This window comes from Ambystoma mexicanum, chromosome 3p (assembly GCF_040938575.1).
Source record: "Ambystoma mexicanum isolate Mex_15411 chromosome 3p, UKY_AmexF1_1, whole genome shotgun sequence".
Taxonomy (NCBI): domain Eukaryota; kingdom Metazoa; phylum Chordata; class Amphibia; order Caudata; family Ambystomatidae; genus Ambystoma; species Ambystoma mexicanum.
The window spans coordinates 348,485,577-348,502,588 of NC_090925.1; the positions used below are offsets into that span (position 1 = coordinate 348,485,577).

General features: G+C 48.5%; 1 protein-coding gene across 2 annotated transcripts in view; it reads left to right on the plus strand.

The window, feature by feature from the left end:
* Positions 1–17,012, plus strand: part of LOC138580432 (bactericidal permeability-increasing protein-like) — a 279,140-nt gene that overhangs the window by 67,492 nt on the left and 194,636 nt on the right. For both annotated transcript variants that reach the window (XM_069650973.1, XM_069650972.1), the window contains exon 2: positions 8,818–8,928. In XM_069650973.1, the coding sequence (XP_069507074.1) occupies positions 8,826–8,928 (103 nt within the window). In that variant the 5' untranslated portion in view covers positions 8,818–8,825. The remainder of the gene's footprint in view (positions 1–8,817; positions 8,929–17,012) is intronic.

Below are 17,012 nucleotides of genomic sequence, written 5' to 3' on the forward strand. Positions count from 1 at the left end.
TATATGCCACCGCCGCCAGGTGCACTGCTGCCCAGCTTTTCTTTTTCCCTTTGGCAAATGCCCCTTCAAGAAATTCACAAATTTTTTCCTTTGAAATTTTTTCCACCTCTTTTCCACCTGTTTCCCTCAACACATCTTTTACATGCTTTTCGTAATGCTTACCCGTTTTGTATGTCAGGGCATTTCTGGTCAGCGTGTCGATGACCCTTTCTTTTCTCCGTTCTTCTCCCACTTCTTTTGAGTCAACCTTGAGGCCAACCGTGCTTTCCTTTCTAGTGCCTCCAACGGGACCCATGCCTTCCGTGGCGTGGGCGTTCTTTCCTTGTCGGCGTCCGGTCTCAGCTCCCTGAATTTCTGCCACTGAAAGCTAGAGATTGCATCAGCCACCACATTTTCTTCCCCAGCGATATGCCTCGCCTTTATGCATGTATTAATTTTTAGGCTTTCCAGTGTGATTGCCCTCATTAATTCTAATACTATCATGCATGACGCACTTCCTTTGTTTAACACGTGCACCACCGCCATGTTATCTGACCATACTGCCAACTCCTTGTTCCCTAGCTCTTCCCTCCATGCGCATAACGCGACCCATATCGGGAAGAGCTCCAGCAGCGTTATGTTTTTTGTCCATTCCGCCACTTGCCATGATTTTGGCCACTTGCCTGCACACCATTTTTTTCCCAGTATTGCGCCAAAACCAAAGCCACCGGCTGCATCAGTGAACAACACCCTTTTACCTTCATCATTCACCGGTGAGCGCCATATTACCGCCCGTTGAAGTTTATCAGAAATTCTGCCCATACTCCCAGATCTCTCTTGATTCCTCCCCCTAGCCCGACCCTGTGGTGCCCTTTGGTAGCACCTCTCGTTTTCAGCTCGATACTTCTCTGGAACACCTTCCCCTGAGGTATGACTCTTCCTGCGAAGTTCAGTTTACCTGCCAGCGCTTGCAATTCTCTCACTGTTGCTTTGTTTCTTCCTTGTAGTTCCTTTATTGTCTTCAGCAGCTCCGTCACTCACCTTGTCCTCCAGGATCCGACACCTCCCCTTGTTTGAGTCAATTTCTATACCTAGGAATTGGATAACCTGCGTTGGCCCCATCGTTTTCTCCTCCACCAGAGGAAAACCCCACTCGCTCGTTATTTCTACGAATTTGTCGAGGGTTGCCGTGCATAGATCCGCACCTTTGGGGCCGACGAATAAAAAATTGTCCAGGTAATGCACCATCATGGACTCCTTCATCTCCGGTGTTACTGCCCATTGTAAGAATGAACTTACCCTCTTGAAATATGCGCATGAGATGGCGCACCCCATCGGAAGGCATTTGTCGATGAAGTATTCCCCCTCCCAATGCATGCATAACCATCTTTGTGATCTGCTGTTGACTGGCAACAGGCGAAACGCCGATTTGATGTCTGCTTTCGCCATCCATGCCCCTTCCCCTGCCTTTCTGACAAGTTCCACCGCCTCCTCGAAGTCTGAATATGATACTGTCGCCTCGCTCTGAGCGATGCCGTCGTTCACTGAGGCACCCTGGGGGTAGGACAGGTGGTGTATCAACCTGTATTCCCCTTCTTCTTTTTTCGGCACCAGTCCTAGTGGTGAACATAAAAATTCTTTGAATGGTAGGGCCGTGAACGGGCCCTCTACCCTCCCTAGTTCTACTTCCTTCCTGATCTTACTGGTCACTATCTCCCTGTTTTCGCTTGCTGATTTTAGATTCCTAGGAATGTCATGTGCTCCCTGCCCGGTTATCGGGATGTTGAAACCCTCTCTAAAGCCTTGCCTGATCTGTTCTGCCGCTTCTTGGTCGGGGTATTTACGGAGCCACCGTTCCATCCTCTCGATTTTTGCCGGCATGGCCCCTTTCCTGTCCCAGTTTTTATTTCCGCGTCTCATCTCTTCTGCCGCTTGGCGCCGCGGCCCTTGTGCACTTGGAGCTGCTGTGGTCACCCTTGCATCTCTCGCACTTGTGGCTGAATTTGCACTTCCAACCCCAGCTACATGGTACCCCCTTTTCAAAGCTCATGCATTGACCTGGTTCCGCTCGTGCCGTCTCCGTGCTCCCACTGCCCCCACCCTATGTTGTCGGGGGCAGGCTGCTCTGCCATCCTCTCTGTGACCCGTAATTTCTGCTCTGAAAACTCTGGTCTCTATTCCTGTCATAGCTGGATTCATACCTTCTGCCACTCGATCTATAATCCGTTTTGTAATCATTCTGCCAGTACTGCCTTCTCTGCTGCCCCCCTGTGCTCCACTCCTTGGAATCCCATTTATCTTTTAGCACGTTAAAAATGTAGAGGTTAAAGTTTTCTTCGTCCCAGCCCATATCCGGAAAGCAGTCCATCTCCTTTCTGAACTCATGGTCATACTCCAGCCATGCATCCCCTCCAAATGCTGCGTGGACCTTCAGCACCCTCTGTTGATATGCCACTAAAGCTACCCCGTCTTCCGGGAACTTTTGTAATATGATTGTAGACATTATGGTGAAGGCCGACATCCAATTGTCAAAGTTCCTTACTACTGGCCCCTTTTTTAGTAAGCTTTTTTCATCCTCTTTTATGTCCTCCAGGGCCACATTCATCCCCCTCTTTTGACAATCTAACAATGTAAATATATCGATCAATTCCTTCCTCCAGATTTTTTCCTTTACTTTGTCATTTATGTACCAAGCCATCGCTTTCATTGAACTGCCCTGTGCGTCTTTACCCATGGTTGGCCTGCCATATTTCGTCATAAGCGGCCCCTCATTTTCCGCCGCTGCCACCGCCGGTGCTGCCCCCGGTGGTGTGGCCCCTGCCCCTATGTTTGGCCCTACCGGTACACCTTGTGGTGTCGGTAGAATTGGTGCTCCTTGCGGCACCGGGACTACTGGTGCTCCTTGTGGTGCCGGGACCGGGGCTTCCCTGGACTCAGCTGGTGCCCCCTGTGGCGCTGGGACCGGGGCCTCTCTGGGTTCTGCCCCTGCCCCCCCTACCCCACTCTGCCTTTCTTTGCTCACCACTCCTCTCCATTTAACCCAAGCCTTTAGGTGATCCCTTTCTTCGTCATCACTGCTTGATTTGTCTGATGAACTCCCCTGCCACTCTTCCCTGCTTTTCTTCCCCCGTCTGCTCTTCTTGTCATTGGTTCTGGGCGACTTACCCGAAACCGTGACGCAATTTTTTGAAACTTTTTTACTATTTCATTCCCCACATTATTATTCACAGTACCTTTCTTTTTATCTTTTTTCTTTCTCTTGGTCGGTGCCTCTGTCCGTTCCTCTGATCTCTTCGACTCCGCTCTTCCCCTTTTCTGTCCTTGCGGTACCTCCTCTTCTCCTTCGCTGCTGCTGTGCTCTATGAACAGCAGAGGTGATGTTGCCTTTGCTCTTTCCTCTTTCTGCATTACTTCTAGCACCCATTGTGCTCCATACTCCTTCTCCGCCTTTCTTGCCCATTCTGAGAATTCTCAGGCCCTCTTCGCTCTTCCTTCCGCCATCCTTCTCGTCTGAATTCTGTCGGCACGCTTCTGTTTGACCACTGCGAAAGTATCCTTTGTTCGTTCCCCGCTGATACTTCTGGTTCGCTCCTGCTCTGGCACTGTTGTAACCACCGCGATAGTATGAACTTCTAGAGAAGTAGAAAAATGCGTGAGCCCGCAAGAGCAAACGTTTTCTTCAGGTACCAAGAGCCTACCCGAGAGAGGTGAGCTCTTACCTGGTTTGTGCCGCCTCTCCTTTTCCAGGCTTACTTATACCCCCCCCGGCCTTTTGTTCCTTCCTGGGGGCGGCCGGGTTACCCCCCTGATCCCTTGCTGTTACAATTCGCACCTTCCCAGGTGCTGTTTCCTGCCCTTCCTGGGCTTTTGTTTCTTGTGGCGCCATTCGGACGCCCCTCCCTACGCTTTTGCGCCATTTTCCTCCACCCCGCGCCTAAACTCCCAGACCCTCTATCGTCCCGCATTTCATGCGGTCCGGGGCCTGGGTCATCAGACACTCTGCGTTGAGTTCATGGAAGTCGGCAGAGCTTCGTCTCTGGTACTTCTTCCTGCTTCAGTACCCCTCGTCGCCAGTGTTGAATGTAGTCAGACGCCAGATGAGTTTTAAAGGACATACTTTATTAAGTATAAAGGAGCAGGCAACAGGTTCGATCTCCAGGTCTGCGCTTAGAAGCCTCTGGGTATTAAGCGCACTACAAATAACCAATTACAATTACACGTGTTGGGTATCGTTTGTCAGGACCCGAGATGACATCAGATTGTGGTGCTGTGTTCTTGTTGCTGCATCCAATGTATCCCTCCCTATCTGCAAAAGATGCCAGGCATGTAGTAGAGGCGTGCTGTCTACATTATGGATCATGTGGGGGAGGCTTCAGTTTGAGGTCGATGGACGTTCGATGTGGCATTGACCAGTCTTTTCCACGAGGCATAGGGATGTGCTTCATGTCCATTGCTGCAGACTACGTGGGAACTGTGAAGTGGTTCATATCGACTGATAACTGTGGGCCTGTAGATAGTGCTGCAGCTTTGTATTGCCTAACAGGACAAGTAGCTAAGAGGTTGCCCAATAACATTGACGATAACCTGGATTGTAGGCTGTTTTTGCAGGGCTGAACAGATATTTTGATGATCCAAGGCAGAGTCGGGTGAAGCCAATGCAAAGTTATCCAGGACGGAGGCAGGTCAGTGCTGTGCTCAGTTCCAAAAAGAGAGAAATAGGTTTTACACGCTTTCCTGAAGGTCAGGTGGTCCTCGATTTTATTGACAGGTTGGGGAGTAATTACCAGGACTTGGTGGCTTGGTCTGAGAAAGAGCACCAGCCAGGAGACATTTTGAGAAATGTGAGATTTTGATAGCCAGCTGTTTTTTTTAGAGTAAAGGCTGAGTCTCTGTTGTTGATTGCAAAGTGTGCTTTGTAGAATCTTGGGGTCAATCCCCTAAAGTGCACGGTAGATTATTCGAAGCGATTTGATGGATATGCATTGGGTGGAACAGATGCAGGGTTGGTGAAATCTCATGAGCGAGGGTTCTCCCCACCCCCTTTTGTTCTTTTTTGGGCTGGATAAATGGGCAACTGTTCCTCAATGCCATTGTGCCACCTCTGCACACAAGGAGAGTGACCCAGTGTTAGGAACCACAGACAAAGGTAAATCACCAAGGATAAAAATATTCAAGTGCACATACATCCTTTTGCCTGTATTTAGCAGAGAGATTCAGCACAGTCCATGCAAGATACCAGACCACCACAGCAATGGATGTGAAGAAAGTGGACAATTGGCACCATCCTTCCCAACGTGCTCCTTCATTTACAGGACGTTTTACCACGTGACAGGAAGTGAGAGGCAGTTATGGTGGTTAATGATTCTTCCCAGCACTCCAGCCAGCCACAAAGCAATCAATAACATGCAATGGAATAGGCTTCTGTGAAAGATAACCCACCTGCAACATCAGAAGTTAGATCCAGGCAGTCATGGTGCATGCCGGGTGATGTGGATCCCGATCCTGTCAGCACATGGGTCCTACCACCAGGAACATCTCTGCAACCCTGATATCAGTGACCCCGAAACAATTACCAGATGCCCATGTGATGACCCCGGCGCATGCCAATTCGGTTCTGATTCTGTTGATTGTCTCATGCTGGCTTTGCATGCAGTGGTGTATTTTCCTCAAGCAATTGCTAGAGGCACCTAAGTGGAGGATTCTTTAGTCCCTTTCCCCTCAAGATGGCTTCCTCTTTTTGTCTCCCTCAATCAGGACACACACATAGTCTTGGAATGTTAGAGGGTTTCGACTGGTGGTAGTGATTCAACAATTCTGTGCCCCACGCGCTTCAGAGTTATTCCCGGTACTGGAAAATGCATCGACATATGTGCGGGGGTGGGCCATGCTGATGATTCACGAGGGCCTCCTTTAATGCTTCTCCAGTGGAAACCTATCCAAGTGCTGTGGAGGGAGGCCATGTTGGGATAAAGGATGCTCTGCCTTTGATTGTCTCCCCATCCAGGTAATAGCTCATGAATTGTGTTCTCTGCAACTATCGTGTACAAATGAAACATAACAACGCCTGCAGGTGACTGATGCCTTTTTATAAGAACATTATAAATAAAGTAAACAAATAAATACATGAACATATTTATGCGAGGATCAATTCATTCACCTTTGCATCATCATTTTTCTATTCTTCAATTTTTGCAAGATGGAATTGAGAGGGCCCTGGCAATTTCAGCATAATGGGCCAAATTACTGCCAATCCGATTTTAACTGGATTCTTATTTTGTGGTGAATACTATTTTCTTTTTACACCCCCACTAAAGGAAGGGCTCGAGCCAATAAGAGGGATGCAGGGATGATGTCTGGATTACTTACGGATGATAATCTCATTACACTAAAACCTCATGTTCCCAGCCTCCAACCCTGTGGATCTGCTGTCACCACATTCTTGTTTATGCACTTATCAGAGGGGGAGAAGATGGGTCTTATAATGGGGCTGGGGGAGCAGCATGTTCAGCCTCCTCCCTCCGGAAGTCCCTATGTAATGCCCACCTCTGAATCACAAGAGTTTATAAAGGACTTTAGTGGGATAGTGCTAGTGTAGCACTCACGCTTTTCTCCACGGCAGATCACCTTGCCCGGGTGACTGGCAGAACTGACCATGCAGGCTCTCAGCAGCTTGGCAGCATTGAGGCTGCTGGTTCCCTCAGGAAGGGACTTTCCCTAGGAAGGACAGATCAGTGCTGATGCTCAGTGGTTCCTTTGTTTATCTGTCGCGCCAGCTTTCTGCAGAGGAGCGTGGCCCTCTGCTGGCAGATGCCCCACTGAAAGGGGCGGCCAATGCAAAGGAAGGAGGACCCACTGTCAGTCTATCGGGCGAGACCATGTGGGGAGACCACAAGGGGGTACCCGTGATGCAGCTTTCAAGCGCACAGCATAGCTGTTTTTGGAAAAGGACGTTGGTGGATTAGTGCCTGGCCTCACTATCAACACTGGGGAATATGAGTTCCTGGAGAAATTCCACAAAAGAAATCTTCAGAGAACAGCGCCTGCAGATAGCCTTTGGGCGTGAACCTCAAGACAGTGAAAAGTACAAGTCTACAAGTGTGCAAACAGGGTACGTTTCCGCCAACATTTGTCTTTCTTGGGCCAGCTGGCAAATTCTTCCAGTCTGGGTTTGTACACTTAGAGCCTAGGAGAATGCCTCTATGGAGCCAGGTGTCCTGGTCGTCCAGCTGCCTAGATGCCGGAAAAATGAAGTTCAAATGTAGGATTCTTTACTGGATGCAGCTGCTCCATCAACCCCAACAAGGTGTGTTCATGGCCAAACTTAACCTTCCGGTTGATTTGGATCCTACCAGGCCAAGACCAACGTAAAAGCTTACCAAGAACCTCATAGTGTTTAATTACCCTGGGCAGAGAGTTGTTAAATTGGGATGGGCGTGTCACAAGTTAATCTGTAGAAAGAGCCAGAAGTTCAATCAAGAAAAAAACCCACTTTTCGGATGTCCAGCAAATTGCTTGTGTACTGAGAAGTTTCCAACACTATGTGGTGGCACATTTGGACTGCGGGTTCCACGGAATTCTCTATTTAAGTACCTCTTCCGAGTACCCCTGAGACCTTAAGTCTCACTTCCCTGATGGGGAAGGGAAGCAGTGATGGAAAGGGTATCTTTTGATTGGCTTAGGCCACACTGTATATTTTCTTGCAATTGCTATCTGTCTTATCTTGTTTTTCTCATGGTGAGGTGCTAATTTATGCAGGACTGAATGGAAGCCTGTCAGGCGTCCAGTATCCTAAGTACTAATTATAAATTACAAGCATTTACAAAGTCAATAGGTGTGGCTTTGAAAATGTAGGGGGTTTTGATTTTTGTTGTCCTGTTGGGGCTTTAAAAGTAAAGCTTACCTGCTCCATTTCACACCTTGAAACACTTACGTATAGGCGCGTTATAAATGCCATATCATATCATACCATATCATTTACAAAGCCAGACGTATTGACGCTGCCATTGTTCTTTACGCATCCTGCCGATCTTCATAAGAAATGGTTGCAGTATTAGTTACAATGGGGACATGGAGGGTCCTCAAATAACAATACATTTAATCCTGCAAGGGCATGACCGCCCCTTCAGGACACACCATTTAATTTTGCAAGTATTAAGAATAATTTCTTTCAAATATTTAGCACAGAAAATACTTTTCTAATGGGCCTAGGATGATTTCCTTTTAAATACATAATAATACTCGTAGAGATTATATTCAGGGTCCTGCCAGAGACGACAGTCCCAGAGCGGACTGTGGGCATGTTTATAAACCACCTTCAGGCCCCACTAGAAATATACATTTTTCTATTTCTAATTGGGATGAGGGCGGCCATTACAAAAGAAAATAATTCTTACAGCCCTATAGGGATCTACCCTTCCCCACAGGACTCTAAATATAACCGTATATACACCAATTAAACATTATATTAAGACTTTGCTTCTATACATAAAAATTGTATTTTTTCAATGTCTATGGGACTGGACAAAGTCTTAATACAATTATTTATTAACATATTTAAAATCATATTTTGGATCTTGCATGATAGGTCTGTCTCCCACTGGGTTGTGGGTATCATGTGAGTTTTTCTTGATGGAAAATGACTCATGAAAGCCAAAGGCAATGGAACAGCTTTTGGACGATAATGCCCTCTCTTACATTTATCTCCGCGAGCCAGGGGAAAGATCAATGCTTTTTCTAGCTAGACCTACAATAGGGGCTAAGTAGATCTCTCCAGAGTTGTGTTTCTGTATAGTATTTGATTGTGGCTGATATGTGTCCTTTTCATTGTCCCCACAACAGGTCACAGAATGCTTTGGGTTGGAGCCCTGGCTCTGCTATGCTCTGTCCAGAGCACTTTCCAGACTGACGCTGGATTGAAAGGACGCATCACCCAGAAGGGCCTGGATTATGGTATGTACCACAACTCTTGCCTTACCCTCCCAACACATAATGACAATTGATGTGAAGGTCCACTCTCCTCGCAATGGCCAAGGCAAGTCTTCTCAGTGACAAATTGATGTGAATGAAGTTACACAACCACAAGAAGAAATGTATTTGGGAGAGTGTATTAGTGCTCCTATACCTCAGAGATCTGCAACCTGTGCCTCTACAGATGTTCTGGAAAAGACTCCCAAAGACTCCCATAATCCTTAACCATTGACTACGCTCTCTTGGTCTGATGGGAGTTGTAGTTAAAAACATCTGCAGAGCCAAAGGTTGCATGTAGATTCTATAGTTTTATTTGATTATAACGAATGAAATAACAAAGAATTAATATACAGTGAAACATTAATCTGTGGATGGGGGAGGACGGAGGGGTTTGGGGGAGGGGGACCACACTTACCTTGTTCCCCAGTGGGGGAACATGGCTGCCTCCAGTCGTGAGGCAGCTTGGAGCGGGGGGGGGGGGGATTACCACTGGTAATTCCCCTGTTCTGAGCCTTCTTTGAGCTTTTCTGTGATTCGGGGTGTTGTAGCGGCAGGGCTCTATAGCAGTCACCCCAATTACCAGCAGAGAGACTCTCAGGCCCAACAAAAACTCACTGCAAGAACGGCAGACTTAGCCATGGGGCAATGTTTGCTGACTTTATTATATAACAAAATGAAATGGATCACTCTAGAAAAGCAAAAATTCTCCAGGGGTATAGTCTTCTGAGCTTGTGTCACCCAGTTTTATCCAGGTGTGATGTCACTCACATTGGTCAGAACTAGGTATATGTTCTATAGGGGTTAATTCTACTATCAATATCTGTTATGAGTCATTTATAACCCGCCTGTACACAAGTGTTTCTAGGCGTGACAAGACAAGGTAGGGAAGACAGAGAGAGGACAAAACAAACGATCATACTAGGCTTTGTGCCATTCAGATCGTGCAAGTGCAAGGGGGGAGAGGAGAAGTGCCAGGGGAAGGGAAGGGGGAAGTGTAGTCAGGGCAAAGTTGCTCTAAGTAAGTGCAGCCATGGCAGCACGCCTCTGGGTAAGTGCAAGGGGACTGTAGCGATACAGATAAAGCTCAGAGTGTGCGGTAGGCCCGGAGGCAGTGCAGTGGCTACTGGTCGTGGAGGAGCCAGATGCCCATTGTGATTCTGAGGGTAGCCAGGCAACAAGTCAGCGCAGCAGATGGGTAGGTCAGCAGGGGGGAGAGAGAGAAAAAGCAGAGGGTCTTAAGCTTGATCCCTGCAGCCACTGGGAGCCAGTGGAGAGATTTCAGGGCTGGAGGGATACAATCCCTGGGCTTGAGGCCAAGGACAAGTCTCTCAGTCGTGTTCTGAGTTAGTTGCAGAGGGTGGAGAGTGAAGAAAGGTTGATTGCGAAAGAGGCTGTTGCAGTTGTCGTGCTTAATGAGAACCAGGGCTCTGCAGACAGTGAGCTTCTGGGGGAAAGTGAGAAAAGCAAGAATACCTCAGGATGGTGTGGTTGACCGTGTCAAAAGCAGAGGAAAGATCAAGGAGGATGAGGACAGAAGGAATGCTGGAATCAAGGTAAGAATCAAGGTTGGATAGCCATATCTGGTGGCTCCTCCTGGGGGGAACACCTCTGCATGTTTCAATCTACAATGTTGCATGGTCACAGGGAGACCATTGGCTCCTGCAACATATTATATCTTCACATGAAAGGTGACTCTGGATTGGGTAGAATGGATCCTCCCAGCCCTGGGACCCTGGACTGTTACCAGGCTGAGTGTACCTTTTCAAGGTAATAAGAATGGACATGGAGGGTCTGCGTGCTCCCTAATGTTGCCACTTCTGATCACCTAAGCCTGGGAGAGTGCATTCAGTTGGCAGTTTGTGAGCAACACGTGTATCTTTCCACCTCTGATTTGGTGGGAATAGCTTCTCTGCATCCTCCTCGATTGACTGGGCATTGTCTTGTTTTGCTGGGTCACATGTTTTGAGACCACAAAATGGAGATCTCTTGCCTGTAATTATGAGGGTTTTAGTCTGAATTTCTCACAGGTGGCTTATCATCTTGGTAACTAGGAGCTTTCCGTCTCCACTTGTCCTTGGCTGGGTGCTTTGTTTCTGCTTGCCTCCGGCTGCAGGGATTGTGCCAGCCCTTCCATGTACTCGAAGCTTGTCTCCCCTTTCTCTTTTATTTCAGTGTTCTTATAGCTTCCATATTTGTCCTTTAAGCTTTTCCATGTTAGTGGCAATCAAGCATATGCAAGCTTGCTATAGGTATATTTTGGCATCTTGTGGTTCAGCTTTGACGAACAATGTGACGATATATAGAGATATGTATTTCTGTGTGTCTCATCTACCTGCGTGAGTCATAAGCATGTGTTTTGTGTCTATTTACAATAAGCTAATGCATGTTTGTTTTCAAAGGTAGCAGGCGCCCCTCTCTCGACAGAACAAGGCCTGATAACCTGTTCAGTGGTTGTTAACCACTTGAGAGTTCGCAGCCACTGCTTTTACTCACTGTGCCTTTCACAGATGGGAAATATCCATTTGCATATCAGTCTTTGTCCTGCCCAGGGGCAGTCCAGCACCGAAATGCAATGGCAATTCCAACCTGAACGAGAGTACCGCCAGCAACCCCATACACGTGTTTCACCCTTGTTGGGGATCATCAGTGAGGTGAAGCTGATGCCTCTCTAAGCACAGTGAGAGGGAGACCACGTCTGGTTGCCCCCAGGAGACCTAGGGTTACCAATCCCAGGTTCCTTGAAATTTAGTTTTCAAAGGTAGCAGGCGCCCCTCTCTCGACAGAACAAGGCCTGATAACCTGTTCAGTGGTTGTTACCCACTTGAGAGTTCGCAGCCACTGCTTTTACTCACTGTGCCTTTCACAGATGGGAAATATCCATTTGCATATCAGTCTTTGTCCTGCCCAGGGGCAGTCCAGCACCGAAATGCAATGGCAATTCCAACCGAAACGAGAGTACCGCCAGCAACCCCATACACGTGTTTCACCCTTGTTGGGGATCATCAGTGAGGTGAAGCTGATGCCTCTCTAAGCACAGTGAGAGGGAGACCACGTCTGGTTGCCCCCAGGAGACCTAGGGTTACCAATCCCAGGTTCCTTGAAATTTAGTTTTCAAAGGTAGCAGGCGCCCCTCTCTCGACAGAACAAGGCCTGATAACCTGTTCAGTGGTTGTTAACCACTTGAGAGTTCGCAGCCACTGCTTTTACTCACTGTGCCTTTCACAGATGGGAAATATCCATTTGCATATCAGTCTTTGTCCTGCCCAGGGGCAGTCCAGCACCGAAATGCAATGGCAATTCCAACCTGAACGAGAGTACCGCCAGCAACCCCATACACGTGTTTCACCCTTGTTGGGGATCATCAGTGAGGTGAAGCTGATGCCTCTCTAAGCACAGTGAGAGGGAGACCACGTCTGGTTGCCCCCAGGAGACCTAGGGTTACCAATCCCAGGTTCCTTGAAATTTAGTTTTCAAAGGTAGCAGACGCCCCTCTCTCGACAGAACAAGGCCTGATAACCTGTTCAGTGGTTGTTAACCACTTGAGAGTTCGCAGCCACTGTTTTTACTCACTGTGCCTTTCACAGATGGGAAATATCCATTTGCATATCAGTCTTTGTCCTGCCCAGGGGCAGTCCAGCACCGAAATGCAATGGCAATTCCAACCTGAACGAGAGTACCGCCAGCAACCCCATACACGTGTTTCACCCTTGTTGGGGATCATCAGTGAGGTGAAGCTGATGCCTCTCTAAGCACAGTGAGAGGGAGACCACGTCTGGTTGCCCCCAGGAGACCTAGGGTTACCAATCCCAGGTTCCTTGAAATTTAGTTTTCAAAGGTAGCAGGCGCCCCTCTCTCGACAGAACAAGGCCTGATAACCTGTTCAGTGGTTGTTAACCACTTGAGAGTTCGCAGCCACTGCTTTTACTCACTGTGCCTTTCACAGATGGGAAATATCCATTTGCATATCAGTCTTTGTCCTGCCCAGGGGCAGTCCAGCACCGAAATGCAATGGCAATTCCAACCTGAATGAGAGTACCGCCAGCAACCCCATACACGTGTTTCACCCTTGATGGGGATCATCAGTGAGGTGAAGCTGATGCCTCTCTAAGCACAGTGAGAGGGAGACCACGTCTGGTTGCCCCCAGGAGACCTAGGGTTACCAATCCCAGGTTCCTTGAAATTTAGTTTTCAAAGGTAGCAGGCGCCCCTCTCTTGACAGAACAAGGCCTGATAACCTGTTCAGTGGTTGTTAACCACTTGAGAGTTCGCAGCCACTGTTTTTACTCACTGTGCCTTTCACAGATGGGAAATATCCATTTGCATATCAGTCTTTGTCCTGCCCAGGGGCAGTCCAGCACCGAAATGCAATGGCAATTCCAACCTGAACGAGAGTACCGCCAGCAACCCCATACACGTGTTTCACCCTTGTTGGGGATCATCAGTGAGGTGAAGCTGATGCCTCTCTAAGCACAGTGAGAGGGAGACCACGTCTGGTTGCCCCCAGGAGACCTAGGGTTACCAATCCCAGGTACCTTGAAATTTAGTTTTCAAAGGTAGCAGGCGCCCCTCTCTCGACAGAACAAGGCCTGATAACCTGTTCAGTGGTTGTTAACCACTTGAGAGTTCGCAGCCACTGCTTTTACTCACTGTGCCTTTCACAGATGGGAAATATCCATTTGCATATCAGTCTTTGTCCTGCCCAGGGGCAGTCCAGCACCGAAATGCAATGGCAATTCCAACCTGAACGAGAGTACCGCCAGCAACCCCATACATGTGTTTCACCCTTGTTGGGGATCATCAGTGAGGTGAAGCTGATGCCTCTCTAAGCACAGTGAGAGGGAGACCACGTCTGGTTGCCCCCAGGAGACCTAGGGTTACCAATCCCAGGTTCCTTGAAATTTAGTTTTCAAAGGTAGCAGGCGCCCCTCTCTCGACAGAACAAGGCCTGATAACCTGTTCAGTGGTTGTTAACCACTTGAGAGTTCGCAGCCACTGCTTTTACTCACTGTGCCTTTCACAGATGGGAAATATCCATTTGCATATCAGTCTTTGTCCTGCCCAGGGGCAGTCCAGCACCGAAATGCAATGGCAATTCCAACCTGAACGAGAGTACCGCCAGCAACCCCATACACGTGTTTCACCCTTGTTGGGGATCATCAGTGAGGTGAAGCTGATGCCTCTCTAAGCACAGTGAGAGGGAGACCACGTCTGGTTGCCCCCAGGAGACCTAGGGTTACCAATCCCAGGTTCCTTGAAATTTAGTTTTCAAAGGTAGCAGGCGCCCCTCTCTCGACAGAACACGGCCTGATAACCTGTTCAGTGGTTGTTAACCACTTGAGAGTTCGCAGCCACTGCTTTTACTCACTGTGCCTTTCACAGATGGGAAATATCCATTTGCATATCAGTCTTTGTCCTGCCCAGGGGCAGTCCAGCACCGAAATGCAATGGCAATTCCAACCTGAACGAGAGTACCGCCAGCAACCCCATACACGTGTTTCACCCTTGTTGGGGATCATCAGTGAGGTGAAGCTGATGCCTCTCTAAGCACAGTGAGAGGGAGACCACGTCTGGTTGCCCCCAGGAGACCTAGGGTTACCAATCCCAGGTTCCTTGAAATTTAGTTTTCAAAGGTAGCAGGCGCCCCTCTCTCGACAGAACAAGGCCTGATAACCTGTTCAGTGGTTGTTAACCACTTGAGAGTTCGCAGCCACTGCTTTTACTCACTGTGCCTTTCACAGATGGGAAATATCCATTTGCATATCAGTCTTTGTCCTGCCCAGGGGCAGTCCAGCACCGAAATGCAATGGCAATTCCAACCTGAACGAGAGTACCGCCAGCAACCCCATACACGTGTTTCACCCTTGTTGGGGATCATCAGTGAGGTGAAGCTGATGCCTCTCTAAGCACAGTGAGAGGGAGACCACGTCTGGTTGCCCCCAGGAGACCTAGGGTTACCAATCCCAGGTTCCTTGAAATTTAGTTTTCAAAGGTAGCAGGCGCCCCTCTCTCGACAGAACAAGGCCTGATAACCTGTTCAGTGGTTGTTAACCACTTGAGAGTTCGCAGCCACTGCTTTTACTCACTGTGCCTTTCACAGATGGGAAATATCCATTTGCATATCAGTCTTTGTCCTGCCCAGGGGCAGTCCAGCACCGAAATGCAATGGCAATTCCAACCTGAACGAGAGTACCGCCAGCAACCCCATACACGTGTTTCACCCTTGTTGGGGATCATCAGTGAGGTGAAGCTGATGCCTCTCTAAGCACAGTGAGAGGGAGACCACGTCTGGTTGCCCCCAGGAGACCTAGGGTTACCAATCCCAGGTTCCTTGAAATTTAGTTTTCAAAGGTAGCAGGCACAGTGAGTAAAAGCAGTGGCTGCGAACTCTCAAGTGGTTAATAACCACTGAACAGGTTATCATGTCTGTTCTTGCGAGAGAGGGGTGCCCGCTACCTTTGTAAAATATTTTTTAAGGAACCTGGGATTGGTAACCCTAGGTCTCCTGGGGGCAACCAGACGTGGTCTCCCTCTCACTGTGCTTAGAGAGGCATCAGCTTCACCTCACTGATGATCCCCAACAAGGGTGAAACACGTGTATGGGGTTGCTGGTGGTACTCTCGTTCAGATTGGAGTTGCCATTGTATTTCGGTGCTGGACTGCCCCTGGGCAGGACAAAGACTGATATGCAAATGGATATTTCCCATCTGTGAAAGGCACAGTGAGTAAAAGCAGTGGCTGCGAACTCTCAAGTGGTTAATAACCACTGAACAGGTTATCATGTCTGTTCTTGCGAGAGAGGGGCGCCCGCTACCTTTGTAAAACTATTTTTTAAGGAACCTGGGATTGGTTACCCTAGGTCTCCTGGGGGCAACCAGACGTGGTCTCCCTCTCACTGTGCTTAGAGAGGCATCAGCTTCACCTCACTGATGATCCCCAACAAGGGTGAAACACGTGTATGGGGTTGCTGGTGGTACTCTCGTTCAGATTGGAGTTGCCATTGTATTTCGGTGCTGGACTGCCCCTGGGCAGGACAAAGACTGATATGCAAATGGATATTTCCCATCTGTGAAAGGCACAGTGAGTAAAAGCAGTGGCTGCGAACTCTCAAGTGGTTAATAACCACTGAACAGGTTATCATGTCTGTTCTTGCGAGAGAGGGGCGCCCGCTACCTTTGTAAAACTATTTTTTAAGGAACCTGGGATTGGTAACCCTAGGTCTCCTGGGGGCAACCAGACGTGGTCTCCCTCTCACTGTGCTTAGAGAGGCATCAGCGTCACCTCACTGATGATCCCCAACAAGGGTGAAACACGTGTATGGGGTTGCTGGTGGTACTCTCGTTCAGATTGGAGTTGCCATTGTATTTCGGTGCTGGACTGCCCCTGGGCAGGACAAAGACTGATATGCAAATGGATATTTCCCATCTGTGAAAGGCACAGTGAGTAAAAGCAGTGGCTGCGAACTCTCAAGTGGTTAATAACCACTGAACAGGTTATCATGTCTGTTCTTGCGAGAGAGGGGCGCCCGCTACCTTTGTAAAACTATTTTTTAAGGAACCTGGGATTGGTAACCCTAGGTCTCCTGGGGGCAACCAGACGTGGTCTCCCTCTCACTGTGCTTAGAGAGGCATCAGCTTCACCTCACTGATGATCCCCAACAAGGGTGAAACACGTGTATGGGGTTGCTGGTGGTACTCTCGTTCAGATTGGAGTTGCCATTGTATTTCGGTGCTGGACTGCCCCTGGGCAGGACAAAGACTGATATGCAAATGGATATTTCCCATCTGTGAAAGGCACAGTGAGTAAAAGCAGTGGCTGCGAACTCTCAAGTGGTTAATAACCACTGAACAGGTTATCATGTCTGTTCTTGCGAGAGAGGGGCGCCCGCTACCTTTGTAAAACTATTTTTTAAGGAACCTGGGATTGGTAACCCTAGGTCTCCTGGGGGCAACCAGACGTGGTCTCCCTCTCACTGTGCTTAGAGAGGCATCAGCTTCACCTCACTGATGATCCCCAACAAGGGTGAAACACGTGTATGGGGTTGCTGGTGGTACTCTCGTTCAGATTGG